At 41.1% G+C, this 15,340-nt stretch overlaps 2 protein-coding genes and 1 long non-coding RNA gene across 5 annotated transcripts in view; 2 read left to right on the forward strand and 1 right to left on the reverse strand.

The window, feature by feature from the left end:
- The window catches only part of LOC148107203 (uncharacterized), a 47,514-nt gene extending 41,425 nt beyond the window's left edge, over positions 1-6,089 (reverse strand). For all 3 annotated transcript variants that reach the window (XR_015722698.1, XR_015722696.1, XR_015722697.1), the window contains exon 1: positions 5,643-6,089. This is a non-coding gene — a long non-coding RNA (uncharacterized LOC148107203). The remainder of the gene's footprint in view (positions 1-5,642) is intronic.
- GJA9 (gap junction protein alpha 9) lies at positions 3,110-4,864 on the forward strand. The gene has a single exon (XM_045782654.2). It carries the CDS (start codon positions 3,322-3,324, stop codon positions 4,852-4,854), a length of 1,533 nt encoding a protein of 510 aa, XP_045638610.2. The 5' UTR covers positions 3,110-3,321; the 3' UTR covers positions 4,855-4,864.
- On the forward strand, positions 6,025-12,860 carry MYCBP (MYC binding protein). The gene is made up of 5 exons (XM_045782659.2): positions 6,025-6,172; positions 6,368-6,440; positions 9,819-9,867; positions 10,109-10,238; positions 11,628-12,860. The coding sequence occupies exons 1-5, from the start codon at positions 6,089-6,091 to the stop codon at positions 11,670-11,672; spliced, it is 381 nt and encodes a 126-aa protein (XP_045638615.1). The 5' UTR covers positions 6,025-6,088; the 3' UTR covers positions 11,673-12,860.
- Positions 12,861-15,340: the final 2,480 nt, after the last annotated feature.

Below are 15,340 nucleotides of genomic sequence, written 5' to 3' on the forward strand. Positions count from 1 at the left end.
GCTTAGTGTTTTTCAAGCTTATTAATAATTTATGTGCAATTTATATATTACATATATGTAATTTATATAATATACAAATATGAATATATGTGTATAATTTTTTCACTGTGAAATAGTTGCATTTGATCTGAAAAGTATCTATGAACTAGCAAAGAGCCCAGAGAAGGGGTATCTGGTGGGCCCAGTCTGTAGAGCATGCCACTCTTGATCTCAGGGGTGTAAGTTCCAGCCCCATGTTGGGGAGTAAAAATTACTTAAAAATAAAACATCTTAAAGGAGGAAAAAAAAAAAAAAAAAAAAAGCCCAGAGAAGAAACAATTATCTGTCATGGCCAACCCATCAGGTCACTAGCTCTGAAGAGAGACCTTTAATGACCTAAACGGAAATGTAATTGTTCGTAACAGAAAACTTGACAGAGAAACAGAATTCATCTAACTATGAAACTGTTTTTAGTCAGAAAGAGTTTTTGGTACTAGAAACATGGTTCACATTACCCAAAATAATGATATCTAATTGGGTTCTCCAGGGGGCAAAATTACTGTTAAAAAAAAAGAGCATACGAACAACTGGTGTTCTAAATTTGACGTCTCTGAATTATAGAGGAACCATCTATTCAGCTTAATTTGGGGCTCATAACTTTAGTCTTCTAAACTGCTGTGTTATTAGAAATACTGGAAATATTCTTTATTTGTCCTGTCCAATAAAGTAGCCACAAGGCACACGAAGCTCTTAAATTTCAATTAAAATTAAGCAAGATAAAAAGAAACCTCAGTTCCCGTGATACACAAGTCACGATGCAAGTGCGATGGCTATATGTAGCTAGTGGCTACCTTATTGGACAGTGCAGACAGTCTGTTTCAACATTGTTGCAAAGGTTCTGCTGCACAGAGTGGATTTAGAAGCGCGAACAATGAACACAAATGGATTTTAGCCGATGGCGGACTCACTGCACCGACCTGAACCGCTCTACACCCGCAAAGGGACACATTCAGAGAACAAACAGGATCTGCTGCTCAGATTTATCTAAACAGGTTTGTGTTAATCTCTGTTTTAGCAAATTTAGAAAGAGTTGCTTGAAATGTTTCTATTTTTTGCTTTTGAATTCTATGGAATTGAGTCTATGTTTACTAGTATTCATGTCATTTATGAAAGCTTCAGACCCTAAGATTTGTAGCTAAATAATTTACTGCTGCTCCTTTCAGGAAACACTATGCTTTTGTACCTTATGGGAAAAAAATTAATATATATTTTTTGTGATTATAGAAGTGTTCATGGTAAAAACAAATTAAAATACATATAATTATATAAAAAAAAGTCAACTGTAATCACACCACCCAGAGATTATCATAGTTAATATCTTGATGAATCTCCTTCTAGGCTTTTTTGTATGCATCTCTACATATAAACAAATAACAATTATGGGGTCATACTGTTCTATTTTATAAACTGAAACAATATATCAAATGTCTTTTTATATTAGTATATATTTATCATTTTTACTGGTTGCATAGTACCACACTATAGATGCACTATTATTTATTATGTATAATACTGTCTTTTTTTAAAAAAATATTTATTTATTTGAGAGAAAGAGAGCATGAGAGAGAGAGAGCACAAACGGGGGGGGGGGGAGGGGGAGAGGAAGAGGGAGAAGCAGACTCCCTGCTGAGCAGAGAGCCTGATAAAGGACTCCATCCCAGGACCCTGGGATCATGACCTGAGCTGAAGGCAGATGCTTAACGACTGAGCCACCCAGGCACCCTAATACTGTCTTCCTTGTATTGGTAATTATTTTGGACATTTTCGATTTGTAATTATTATAAACAACATGAATGATACCATTGCTTACACTTTAAAGTGTTTTGGATTGTTGGATCAAAGAATATACTCTTATTAACATAAAAACGTTAAATAGAAATTTTTCTATCTCAGAAATACAACTAAATTTTAGAAGGTTGATGCTTTTGTAAATCTTTTCAACTGTATGTAGCTTTAGAAAAGGAACTAAAGACATGAGAACCAGTCATTTAAAAAGCCCAAACTATCACTATTTGATGTACCTAATTAAAAAAACTTTTAAGAGAAAACAGATGATTTCTTAATGTTTCTTTCATGCAAATCTTCAGTGCACCCAAAGAGGAAAAATAACAGTTTAGTAGAATAGGAGCTGACTTTAGAGCCACACTGATTTTCAATGTGAGTTCCAGCCATGTGACCTTGGATAATTTAAAGATTTTGCTTATTTATTTGCAGGGGGGAGAAGGGCAGAAGGAGAGGGAGCAAGAGGGTCCTAAGCAGTCTCTGCGCTCAGGGCGGAGCCAGACGTGGGGCTTGAACCCACAACCCTGAGATCATGACCTGAGCCCAAATCAAGAGTTGGATGTTTAGCCCACTGAGCCACCCAGGTGCCCCGACCTTGGGTAATTTAACGTGTGCCTCAGTTTCTTCATCTGTAAACTGGGGAAACAACATACCTAATTCATAAGATTTTTGTGATGAACGTATCATATAGCTATAGTATTAGAACTGCAAACCTAGTACTGTATTTAATTGTGTGACATTTCCCTTTATATAAGGGATATAGGACACACATTGATGTTTTAAATGAAAGTTATGAAAACATTCCTCTTTTGATCTTTCCTGTGGGATATATTTCCTCCTAGATACACTAGGATTATCTACCTTAATATGGAATGTACTGCTTGATAATCCAAGCATCTAAATTATAACTTGCTCCACTGTTCCTTCCACAAAAGCAAGCTGTGTGTCTTAAATAGGTCAAATATTGCTACAATGACAATATCTATAATACCACTACCACAACAGCCATCTGTTTATTTCAAGAACTATCTAAAAACATTCTGCTAGTACAAAAATAGTCGGGAATTTCTTTTAAAAAAGATTTCATTTATTTATTTGACAGAGAGAGAGAGAGCAGGACAGCACAGGTGGGGGAGAGGTAGAGGGAGAGGGAGAAGTAGGAAGCCTGATGTGGGGCTCCATCCCAGGTCCCCGGGATCATGACCCAAGCTGAAGGCAGTGGCCTAACCAACTGAGCCACCCAGTCACCCCTCTTTTTTTTTTTCTTCATTGCATTATGAGGTCTAAACATAAGTGATTTTGAATTCCTGATATCTTAAAATTCTTAAGATGTTCACACTCTCTAGGGGAAAAGTAGAGCAACTGCATAGCAAGAGAGTGACGCTTCGTTCATGTTTGGCCATAGGTTTGCTTTACGAAATAGCACGCCCTTCAGAATGGAAGAATTTATCTGTCTCCTATTTGATGGGGTTCGGAGCGAAGATGGCTGACTAAATAAACATGGGGAACTGGAATTTCCTTGGAGGCGTCCTGGAGGAAGTTCACATCCACTCCACCGTAATTGGAAAGATCTGGCTCACTATCCTGTTCATATTTCGAATGCTTGTTCTGGGTGTAGCAGCCGAGGATGTCTGGAATGATGAGCAGTCCGGCTTCATCTGTAATACAGAACAACCCGGCTGCAGAAACGTGTGCTATGACCAGGCCTTTCCTATCTCCCTCGTTAGATACTGGGTTTTGCAGGTGATATTTGTGTCTTCACCATCCCTGGTCTATATGGGCCATGCCTTGTACCGACTGAGGGTTCTGGAGAAAGAGAGGCAGAGGAAGAAAGCTCAACTGAGAGGAGCACTGGAAGGGGTGGAGTTTGAAATGCCTGGGGACCGGAGGAGACTGGAGCAAGAACTTTGTCAGCTGGAACAAAGGAAACTAAATAAAGCTCCACTCAGAGGAACCCTGCTTTGCACTTACGTGGTACACATTTTCACTCGCTCTGTGGTTGAGGTTGGGTTCATGATTGGACAGTATCTTCTATATGGATTTCATTTAGAGCCTTTATTTAAATGCCACGGCCACCCGTGTCCAAATATAATTGATTGTTTTGTCTCAAGACCAACAGAAAAGACAATATTCCTATTATTTATGCAATCTATAGCCACTGTTTCGCTTTTCTTAAATGTTCTAGAAATTTTCCACCTAGGTTTTAAAAAGATTAAAAGAGGGTTTTGGGGACAATATAAATGGAAGGATGAACATAATGAATTCTTTGCGAACAGGTCAAAACAAAATCTTGCCAAATATCAGAGCACATCTGCAAATTCACTGAAGAGACTCTCTTCTGCACCTGATTACTATCTGTTAATGGAAAAGCAAAAACACACAGCAGTGTGCCCTAGTTTAAATTCACCTGCATTTCACGCAGATCCTGACAATCACAGTGGAAATGATGAGAAATGCATTTTGGATGAACAAGAAACTGTACTTTCTGATGAGATGCGCACCTGTAGTCATCTTCAACACATCAGCTCATGTAATAATGAAGACACTCATAAAATATTTAGAAAAGAAGTGGGAAACCCATTAAGGGAAAAGAGAGAAATTGATGGCAAAGACAGCAAAAGGAACCACTACTCTCGAGGTCACTGTTCTATTCCAGGTGTTGCTATAGACCTGGACAACCACATGGGGCAGTCATCCCAAACAGCTTTCCCTCTGCCAGCTAACTGTGCCTGGGAACAGTCATGGCTTAGTGCTACATGGGGTCCCTCTACAGAAGATGAAAATCAGGTGTCACTTCCTAAAGGAAACCTCAAGGGCCAGTTCAGAGAGGGCACAATTAGCACCATTCCTCCTTCACAGCGAGACTGCCAACCACTTGACAGTCCAGACACTCCTGATTCTTTGGGACAGTTGTCCTTTGAATCTGATTTGGTCAGTAGCTGCAATAATCCTACTGCTTGTCCTCCAAATCACTTGGTGTTGCTGACAAACAACCTCACTGGTAGGAGGGCTCCCACAGACCTTCAGATCTGAGCAGCTGTTGGGTTCTAGACATTCTGCATATTATGTTATAGAAGTAGCCTAGTGGTGGTGGAGCACCGGCAAGACAGGCAGCTCTAGAGATCAGGTGTTTAGGCAGACAACTGCAAACCCATTTCAGAAAGGAAAAACAGATTAATTCTGAATGGTGAAGGGGCAGTTTTAAATTCAAAGACATAGTTACCAAATCAGGATTACTTTTTCACAGGCTCCCTTCAGAACCCATGAAAACGGATTCTGGGAAAGTCACATGATCAGAATCGGGGCTTAATGGTTTGGAAAGGTTTTTCCTTGAAAGGGAGTACAGCCTTAGGAGATTGTCCTTATTCTACAGAATTCTCCCTTTTAGTTACTAATCTTTTATTTCTGGACAATGGTTAAATTGTTTGTCCCTGGGACTTAATTTAGTTTCTTTATTGACTGCAACCTGATGTCTTCTGAGCACAATGATAATGTCGTTATCTAGTAAATAAAATCTTAAAAAGATTGATGGCTTCATAGCATCGTGATTCAATGCCCAGATTGGAGTCGTAGTTCTACACTCCCTCGTCCTCTAACTTCGCCACTTTAGTAACAGTGCCTACCTTACAGGAATAGCATGAGAATTAAAGTAAGAAACGTGTTTACTACAGTGCCTGGCACACAGTAAGAGCTCAAAAGCTTAGCACGTTACTGCTCACCCTCCAAAGGCCCATACCAAACCCGCCACAAAACAAACTCCAAAAGTAAAAGCTGGAGCTGAAACATACGATTCTAAGCACTCCTCTCAAGACACTGCATACCCAAGGGCCACCTTGCGTCGGTCGTGCGCATCTTTTCAGGATGAGAGCCAAGAAGTCAGCACATATAGGGTGACACACCTCCTCAGGTCCCAGTTGAGACACGTCCGCTCCAGGCCGGTGTCCGAAGAGCCCACCCTGCTACAGTCCTAGTGCTAACGGCCTCCGCAGGCCCCGCCCCCGTGCGCCACGCTCATCTTTGGCCCCACCTGGACACTAGTTCCCGGTTACTAAAACCTCGCCCCTCGCTAAGCAACCGAATCGCGGCGAGGACCGGAAGAGGAAGGAGAGGTGCTGCTCCGGGAACAGAGAGGCGGGCGTACGCAGCCTCCCTCTGCTTAGCCCACTATGGGGCCCTCAGAGCGTCCTGGTCGTCATGAAAACAGGCCACACCCCTGCGATCGCGAACCTTGGTTTGCAAGTGCGCAGGCGCGCGCGCCCTTCCGCGCATGAGCAGTGCTGCTCAGAGCCCGCCAGCCACGGTCTCGGGCGCCAGCTACGCCGCTGCCGCTGTCACTATGGCCCATTACAAAGTGAGGGGGGCGCGGCGTGGCTGGGGGCGTGCGGGCGGTAGCCAGCCGCTGGTCGGCTCGGGGTGGGAGAGGGGGCGCGCGCGCAGGTTTTGGGGGCCTGAGGTAGCGAGGCGGAGGCGGGGTTGCCGGACTCCCAGCGCCTTCTTCCTGCTCCGGCCCCTGGGCTTCGGCCACTGACCCGCCGTGTCTCCTCAGGCCGCCGACTCGAAGCGCGAGCAGTTCCGGAGATACTTGGAGAAGTCGGGGGTGCTGGACACGCTGACCAAGGGTGAGCATGGGCTAGGAGAGGGTTCCTCGTGTCCACGCCGTGCTCCTCGGCGCTGCGCCTCTGACCGGCCAAGGCGTGGGGAAGGAGGGGGAACAGGTGGGACTTGTCTGGGGTCCAGCAAGGTGGGCCTCGGGGTTCAGCAGGGACTGGCACACGTCTGGCTGTCGGACGCCGCCCGAGTTGGGGTAGCCTCGCTCACGCTGCCACTCTCCGGGCGGGGAGTGAAACTCTTGCAGCTGTTGCAAAGTCCCTCCAACTTCCGTTGCTTTGCCTCGAGCGGTCGCAGCGAACTTGTTTGCTAAAGACCTTGCGATCCCAATTCTTCCCTCCTTACAGTTTTTGCAGAGTCAAAATTACGTAAAGAAGCATTTTCCCTCGAACAAAGGGCAAGTGGGGAAATTACCAGATTTCAAAGTTGCCTATAAAATAACTAAGTGAACCCAGTCCCCAAAGTAGGCGATTCATAGTTCATTTGGCTGTGGTTTTTTAACCCGTTTCGTAGGCTATACCAATTCCTGTTCTGTGCAGATTTCATAAGTAGAATTACAGTTTAAAGAGCTTGAGGGCACATGAAAATGGTTATATTGTTTACAGTTTTTAAGATGGAAGCTGTTACACTGTGTCTCTTTCTCCAAGGGGGTTCAAGACCTAAGATGAGTAAGGAGCTTGAAACTGGAGAGTTCCAAGAGATAGTTGGGGTACTGCTTATTTCATTAACTCAGCAATAATGTGAATGCCTGCTATGTATCATTCAACTCATTGGCTAGGACTTTCAAGGGTACAGAAGAGAAGAGCTGTCAGGGATGATGATTGGGTCCACATGAGAAGTGTCTGGGAAATAATCTGGTAACCGCTCTTTGGCCAGAAGCAAAGGTTAGGAGAAAATTCTGGGAGATTAACTCTGGGTCTTAGCAGAAACAGGACTTGTAATTCCCATGCATGGGCCGACAATTTTGAATTGCTACCTACCTTAGGTTCAGGTACTAGTGTCCTCATCTCTTTGCAATTAAATTTCAGCAAACATGACAGGAGTACTCTATGAAAGTGCTGTGCTGTTCTCTCTTGAAGAGCCACAGAAGCATGGAATTTCATTGATCCCCCACCCCCTTAAAAAACTCCATGAGTTCATTTCTTTCATTATCTTATTCATGTCTCTGTTCTAGGCACTGGGGATACAGCAGTGGGGGGGGGGAGAATGAGCTTATATTCTAGTTGGAGGAGACAGATAATAAATACACAGTGCCAGCCAGTGGGAAGTGTTACAAATAAAAACATAGCAAATGGGATGAATAGCAACGGGTGTGCCATTTATAAGGGGTGGTGGGGGAAGGTCTTTCTTAAGAAGTAACATTTGAGATCTGAATGAAATGTGATGTCAAGAGTTCCAGGAAGTGCAAGGAGCCCAGAGTGGCTGAACAGAGTAAAAGAATGTTGAAAGGCAGAGAAGTGACCTTGGCAGGAGGTAACAGCTTTGTGGCCATACATGGCCCTTCCTTCATGAGGCTGGAAACCCCTGAAGCCTTCTTTTCCCTTGCTCACATCTAACTCCTCACTCTCTGTAGATTTCCAGTCTCCTAAATAATATCAGACAACTGAACATAAGTCTCTACTGATGTGACCTATTTAAAATTTGATTTTCAGCTTCAAGCATGGGTACTTGACACATATTTAATTTATAATTATAATACAGCATATTTTCAAGAGGATCTGAAACTGCTTCTAACATTAAAACACTATAAGGATGGCTAAAGATAAAGATAAGTCATTTGGAAAAAGAAGCATTTATTTTGAGTACCATACCAACCTCTAAAAATCCCGCCTGCTAAGGCAAAAAGGGAAACACTGGCTATCGAGTTCTTGTCTGATTAAAAGGAAGTATATTTCATCTATAGAAAAGCACAGGAAACTTGACATTTACATTATGTTCTGTAATTATCAACCTCATGGTACCACTGACAGAAATTTAGAAGCCGAAAGAAATGGGGTGGGGAAGAAGAGGTAGAAAAGGTAAGAGTATTCATGTCTTATAAAGTCAGATGGCAGAGATCAGTGGAAATTAACGGAAGAAGAAATAGGTTTGAGTGTTATTTAAAGAAAAACATACTGGAAGGAGAGGGCGGTGGTGATGTAAATACACCAATGTCTCAAAAAACAGGGTTCTAAGTATACTTAGAATAGTAACTATCAGAACTCAGAGCAGGTTGTTAAAAAGTCATTGCCATTCAATTTTTTCATACTGTCTATATTATTTTGATGAACCATTAAAACTAAAAACTAAAAAGGAAGCGTGTAAGTTGTTTTACAACAGTTCTTAACTTGGAGTCTAGAGCTGCACATTTTTTGTGTGTAGTTACCTTTTTTGGCTTTTGTCACTTTTCAAAGGGTTCCATGCACTGGTTTAGAGAGATTTTTATCTGAGTAGTAAATCCTAGGAGGAAATTGTTCAATAGAAGATGAGCAAGGTAGTGCTGACATAAGCTGTTGGATACAAACTAAAACATCTGTTTTAATGTTGCTATGAGCATGTTGATTCCTGGTAAGGTTTTTGGTTGGTGGTTATTTAGCATGTTGTATATGGAATTCTTCTTGAAGCACATTTTGAATTCAAAGCTCCTTTAAGTAATTACCATAGCCCTGTTGATTCTCTCCAAAATTTTTCTCAAATTTATCTACTTTGTTTTCATCCCCCCACCCCCAAATCACTCTAGTGCAGGTTACAATCTTTTTCACCTGGATTACCACGCCTGCCTCATAACTGCTCTTCCTACCTTCGTCCTTGTCCCACTCTGGATCTTCCACACAGCAGTCAAAAGCGATCCTGTCACTCTCCTGCTTAAAACTGTTTAATTATATGCCTGTTCTGAGGATCAAAGTCCAACCGAACTTGCAGGATCCTCCCTGGTCTGCGTCCTGACCACCTTGCCAGCTTCCTTTCCTGCCACATTGTTCACAGCTCCATCTAGCCATACTTGAATTTTCAGTTCCTCAATGTGTTGTTCTCTTGCCCTCCCCACCCCCTCACCTTCCCATTTTATCTGAAACCCTCATAGCCAAGTCTCAGGTCTTACTTCCCTTCCTTAGGGAGCCTTCCGTGGTGCCCTAGGCTGAGTTAGGTGGTCTTCCAGTGTGCTCCCATAATCCATCATCCTGTATTGCTGCTTGATGGTTTTTTTTTTTTTTTTGTCTAGTTCTTTGCTTTTGCACTAGACTGTAAATCTGTTGAGAGCAGGGACCTTATCTGCCTTGTTTACCATGGTATGGCAGTCCTAGCAATGTGATTGGCGTATAATAGGCATTTAATATTTACTGGGCTATATAAATTCAGTCATTCAAATTTAAGACTTTAATTGTTGCTTTTTTCTGCTTTTTGATTTGCAGTATTGGTAGCCTTATATGAAGAACCAGAGAAACCTAATAGTGCTTTGGAGTATCCTTTTCATCTTTCAAATCAGAAAAAGGACTTATTTTTGGAACTCTTATTTTTTCACATAGATAATATTTAAGATATTTTTGACGATTGAAAAAGTTACTTTCCTTTATGTTTTGCGATGATCTCTGGGTAAATGTTGGTGGTAAGGTTGGGTGACCATGATCGGAGATACTGATACTACTCTGAGCTATTTCATTAGTTTCATTCAGCTCAAGTAAATTCTTAACTTTGATATTAGTTTTTTAAAGCATCACTTAGGAGCTGCTACCCCAGAAAATCCAGAAATAGAGCTGCTTCGCCTAGAATTGGCAGAAATGAAAGAGAAATATGAAGCTATTATAGAAGAAAATAAAAAACTGAAAACAAAGGTAAATGTCTTAAAAGAATTCATGTTAAAAATAATTTCACCCTTAATGATTATAAGATCAAAACCTCATTAAAATGGATAGTAGGGGAGGGAGGAGGATAAATAATCTCAATTCACTGCAAGGCTGACCTGATGCCCTATTTAGAAAACCACAAATTGTAAATAGGAGAAGCAACGTGTGGTCAAGAAGAGGTTCTTGGGAACCTCCATCAAGAAAAAGATGAGAGGGGCGCCTGGATAGCTCAGTCGGTTAAGCGGCTGACTCCTGATCCCAGCTCAGGTCTTATCTTAGGGTCATGAGTTCAGTCCCTGCATTGGGCTCCACGCAGAGCATGGTGCCTACTTTAAAAAAAAAAAAAAAAAAGATGAGAACCTTGGTTAATGCTACTTCGTGAGTAAATGGAGATTTCTGGGAGTCATAAGCAACTGACCTAAGTAGGTCATTGTAGGTCAATGCTTTGTGAATGGCTCCTCTTCGAGCTGTGCAGTGCACAACCTGCATGGCCGTATGTGCTGGCCCTGTAATGTGTTTATCTCTATAAATGTGTTTGCACTTAATTTTGTCTACTCAAGTTTTTTGTTTGTTGAAACTGCTTTGAGAATTTTCATAAACTTCAAATTAGTCCAGTTTACGTCTTTGAGGTTCTTCCACGTTCTGAATCACATACCACGTTTTACATTACTCTAGGCATTTCTCATAAGGGGATTTATCTGCTCAACAGCCTTGCGAGATAAGCGAAACAGGTGCACGGACCATTTTATGGGTAGGAAACTCACGCACAGTGAAGTCTAATTACCTTCTCAAATCTGACAGCTAATTGGAACAACCTAAATCTTAGCCTTAGTGTTCTTGCAGGGAACCACAGCTTAGCATAATAGAGAATGCAGCATGTTAAATTACCCAAGATCCCACAAAACAAATACCAGTTAACTCTTTGGCACCTTTTGAGTCAAAGACATGAGCTCCTCTTCGTTGACTGGCTCGGTTAATATATGTTACATTATTCTTTTTTTCTGCTTCTTAAGAGAAAGTTCAGTAAACTTTTGGTAAAGAGAAAGAGTAAGTACCTTACCAACATCTTTGGGAAGATACAGATAGATTACTGCAGATCAAGTATTTGAGCAGTGCAGTCATGAATTGAAATTCAGCTTTGGTTTCCCAGTAATTTTAAAGGTTTATATGAAAAGAATTTTCACTACATTTGATTGTATTAAACATTAAATTGTATTAATCTTAAATGGTTGAAAAAGGGATAGGATATTCATATAAAGTTACTGATTCAGTCATTAAACTGAATATAATAGTTAACTACTCGTTTTGTTACTATTAAGTTTTTTTTACCCAATTTAGAGTAAAATTCACCTAAACTGCTCTGTCTTTGCCCTATAGCTTGCTCAGTATGAACCACCTCAGGAGGAGAAGCGTGCTGAATAGGATTCTTCTCAGTTGAAAAGACACTGAAAAAATGGTTTTGTATGACTTGAATAGTTTGTATAGTATATAATCTTTTCTGAACAGATGCTCTAGAACTCTTTTAATATGTTGAATTCACCTATCACACTTTAACTGTTATAAACACATATACTTAGAATCACCAATAAAAACTCAATATAACTTTCTTTGGGTCTTAAAAGCAGGAGAATCCAAAGTGAATCCTGGAAAAAAAAAAAATCAAAACACAGCCATCTAATTCATTACCTAAAAAGACATTCTGTGTATTAGTCTGACTAAGAATGATGGTACTGGTTGTATTTTAGCCAAGGAAATTCAGCATGGAGCTGTTCCTTGGTTTAGTGCGGGATATGAGCACAGGTACAGTCCTTCTTTAAAGTGAAGATGACACTGTTGTTCATATCCTCTGTAGGCAGCTGGAGGGATCTGTGTGACAGAAGATGCTTTTGCACGGGTTCCCACCAATCTTCTGCCCTTGTTTATATAATGTGGAACAAATAACTCTTCTTTGCCACCACTTTGCCTTAGATAACCATGTGTGTGCCAGTTTGAACTCTGACACCACGTTTCCTTCTATGCAATCATGCCCTATCTGATAATGTTGCCTTGCTTTGCTGTGTTTCAGTGGGTCCTCGCTGCACATTGGCCTGCGTTGTTTTTCAATTTGCTATTAGTATAGCAGTTACCCTGACTGTAATTTATATAACTTCAAACAGGATCACACTGTTCCCCTGCCTTACTGAGTTGCTTAGTTGAGCACAGAACTGAGGCAATGTAAAATTCTGGGTTCACGCACAAGCTGGGATAAGAAGGGGAATGAGCCATATATCGTGGAAAACTATAGTTTGCGGGTATAATTATATAGTGCTTTTTTCCCTCAAAGTATTTTTCTAGCCTTGAATTCATTTTATCTTCATTATCCCTGTGAAGTAGGTAGGGCAAGTATGAGGTGAGGCTGGGTGCTGAATTTTTAGGCCAAAGACTGATACTAATACAAATTATTTACTAACTGTAGAACTTTGGGCACTTCAGTTAACTGCTCTGAGATTCACTTTCCTCATCTGTTAAATGAGAAGAATAACATCAGTGCTGCCTACCTCACAGGGTTGTTGTGAGGGTCAAATGGAATGTATGTGAAAGATCTGTAAATGGTAAAGCACTATATTCTTGCTTGTTAGTCTTTTTCCTTTCTTTTGGAAGACCTAAGGTTCCGATGTTTCATTTTATCGGTCACTGATTTTCCTTACTGATTGACTTGACATTATTAAGAATCATCCTACTTTGTGTATTCTAACCCTATTGTTAGAGAACCTGTCTTTACTCTTTGGTCAAAACACATGTAGAAAACAGAACGCTCCAATGAAAGCTGCTTTAACTAGCAAAAGCCTCAGCACTTGCTCAGAACTGTGACCAAGCTAATTGTAAGGGCATTTTAATCAGTCGTGTTGGCAAGAATGTGGCAATGGTCTGTGTCTCTTCTAGTCACAAGTTTGTTTTTGGAGGTGGGCCAGATACTGTTGGAGGAACAGTCACTTGAATCGGTTTATCTTTTACCAACTTGAGTGCCTCCTACATGCTCAGCAGTAGGCTGAGTGCTGGGTGTTACAGAGATGAAAGACTTGAAGTTAGTTATAAGACATGTACATAAAAATTACAATGTGGGATAGGAAGTGCTCAGAACCATAAGAACAATAAAACATGGCCCCATGGGGATTTTGAAAGAGAGGGAGACTTGGCTTCTTTAAGCAGTTGGTATGACAGTCCCTTTGTGGAATACAGACAAGTAGAATTTTTTCTGGCAGCCAGCCCTCATTTGCTTTTCTACTATGGGACTGGTATTCGTGTTTATGTAAGTCAGTTTACTGTCTCTTGTACCATCCTTTTGGACAGAGCGGCAACCAGTGGGTTGGATAATCACACTTTTACTAGGGAACTGACCCGTTTAGACTGCTATAGCAGTCAGTGCTGTTTAAGAATTCAGAGTCAGCCTGGCCTCTGGAGGTCCTCTCTTCATCATTTCTATCAAGGATATAGATGAAGAGAAGGTACAAGAAGATGCTCAATGGAGTAGAAAAAGATGTCATCCATTCAGTTCCTGCTATGCTTCAGCTGCCTTATCTATAAAATGTGGATTTCATATCTTGCCTACCTCACAGGGTTGTTGTAAGGATCAAATTAAATATAATGGACGAAAAGTACCTTGTAAATTATAAAGGACTACATATGGGTCACATGGTGTAATGCCAAATCTGTAAATGCCACAAAGTTGGCTGGCTAGTAAACTATATTGAAACAAGTTTGAAAATGATTAACTTGGAGTACCCCAAACTTCTGGGCCTAAACCAAAAAGCTGAAATGTCAAGCCTTATATTTAGGTTAAAAAATGCAGTGGTACAAGTTTAGGCACTAGGATTGCTGACAAAATACTAGTTCCAGTGATTATCAGTGTGAACCACATATACTCTTGATAGTTAAAAAAAAAAAAAAAATTCCATTCTGGGAAGCAGTAATAGAAAATATTGTCCAAGTGCTAAACGGGCATCCCGAAGGCTGTATTGGTGCATTGTAGGTGACAGGCCTTTGGTGGATGTTGACAATCTCAAATGCACGTAAAAAAGTGAATGATCAACAGGGAGAAGGCACTTGAAAATACAAGGTTGTGCCGCCCAATATGGTAGCCACTAGCCACATCTGGCAACTAAAGTAAAAAAAAATTCAGTTCCTCAGCCATGGTAGCAACATTTCAAATGCTCAGTCCACACTGGCTACTATCTTGAAAGGTACGGTTCTAGTACATTTCTGTCATCACAGAAAGTTCTACTGGACATCAGCAGAGAAGGGATGGTCAAGGAACGGAGTGTTTAACGTCAACAGAGAAGACTTAGTGGGTCATGAAGACTGCAACCTAATATCTGAAGGGCTGTCGTGAAAAAGATGAAGACTACTCCTGTATTGTTCCATTTTAAGCTCCAGTGGGTGTGATTTTTGGTCTAAATAGAAGACTTTCAAACAAAGTTTTACCTCAGTGGACGTGGCTGTCTTCTGAGATAGTGAGCTCTCTTCCCTTGGAACACTGAAATGTATGCTGCATTATCTATCAGCTGGAGGTGCTACAGAGTGGACTCTGTTTAGGAGAGAGACTGGACTAGACAACCTCTAAGGATATGTCCTACCTTTAACTTACGTATTCACACAAAATTAAGTCCAAGACCTGCAAGAACATGCTTTCTTTTCATAATCGAGAAGTTAGTTTCTTTGGAAAATCAGTGCCACCGCCATCACCTCCATTTTAAGTGGAGGACCTTATTTCGTCAAATTTCTAATTCTAAAGCCTGTCAAGAGTGAAAATTCCTCTAGCTTTCTTAGGCGTATTTGGTGAAACCATTTTAGTTTGCTTTCGTTATTCATTCCTTTGGTCTGTGATCTGAGGTCATGGAATATGTAATGTTAATCTATGGGGGGGGTATAAGTTACATGAAAAGTAGACTGGGTGGGAAGGAGGGGAAATTGAGTCCTTTCGAGTTTTAAGTGGTAATAGTTGGTAGTAGTAACCGTCTGATTTGCTGAAGAGGGAGGATAAGCTGTTCTAGCTTGGCTGCATTTGCTTTCCTGCTACTTGCTAGAGCCAGCTGTATCACACCCATGACTCT

The sequence above is a fragment of the Ursus americanus genome, chromosome 33 (assembly GCF_024610735.1).
Source record: "Ursus americanus isolate L20-20 chromosome 33, mUrsAme1.1.p, whole genome shotgun sequence".
NCBI lineage: Eukaryota > Metazoa > Chordata > Mammalia > Carnivora > Ursidae > Ursus > Ursus americanus.

Excerpts from the sequence above, each read along its gene's own strand:
- GJA9 (XM_045782654.2), top strand. The coding sequence starts at position 3,322 with ATGGGGAACTGGAATTTCCTTGGAGGCGTCCTGGAGGAAGTTCACATC.
- MYCBP (XM_045782659.2), top strand. The coding sequence starts at position 6,089 with ATGAGCAGTGCTGCTCAGAGCCCGCCAGCCACGGTCTCGGGCGCCAGC. Across the intron at positions 6,173-6,367 it reads TCACTATGGCCCATTACAAA|GCCGCCGACTCGAAGCGCGA; the intron begins GTGAGGGGGGCG and ends GTGTCTCCTCAG. Across the intron at positions 9,868-10,108 it reads AAACCTAATAGTGCTTTGGA|TTTTTTAAAGCATCACTTAG; the intron begins GTATCCTTTTCA and ends CTTTGATATTAG.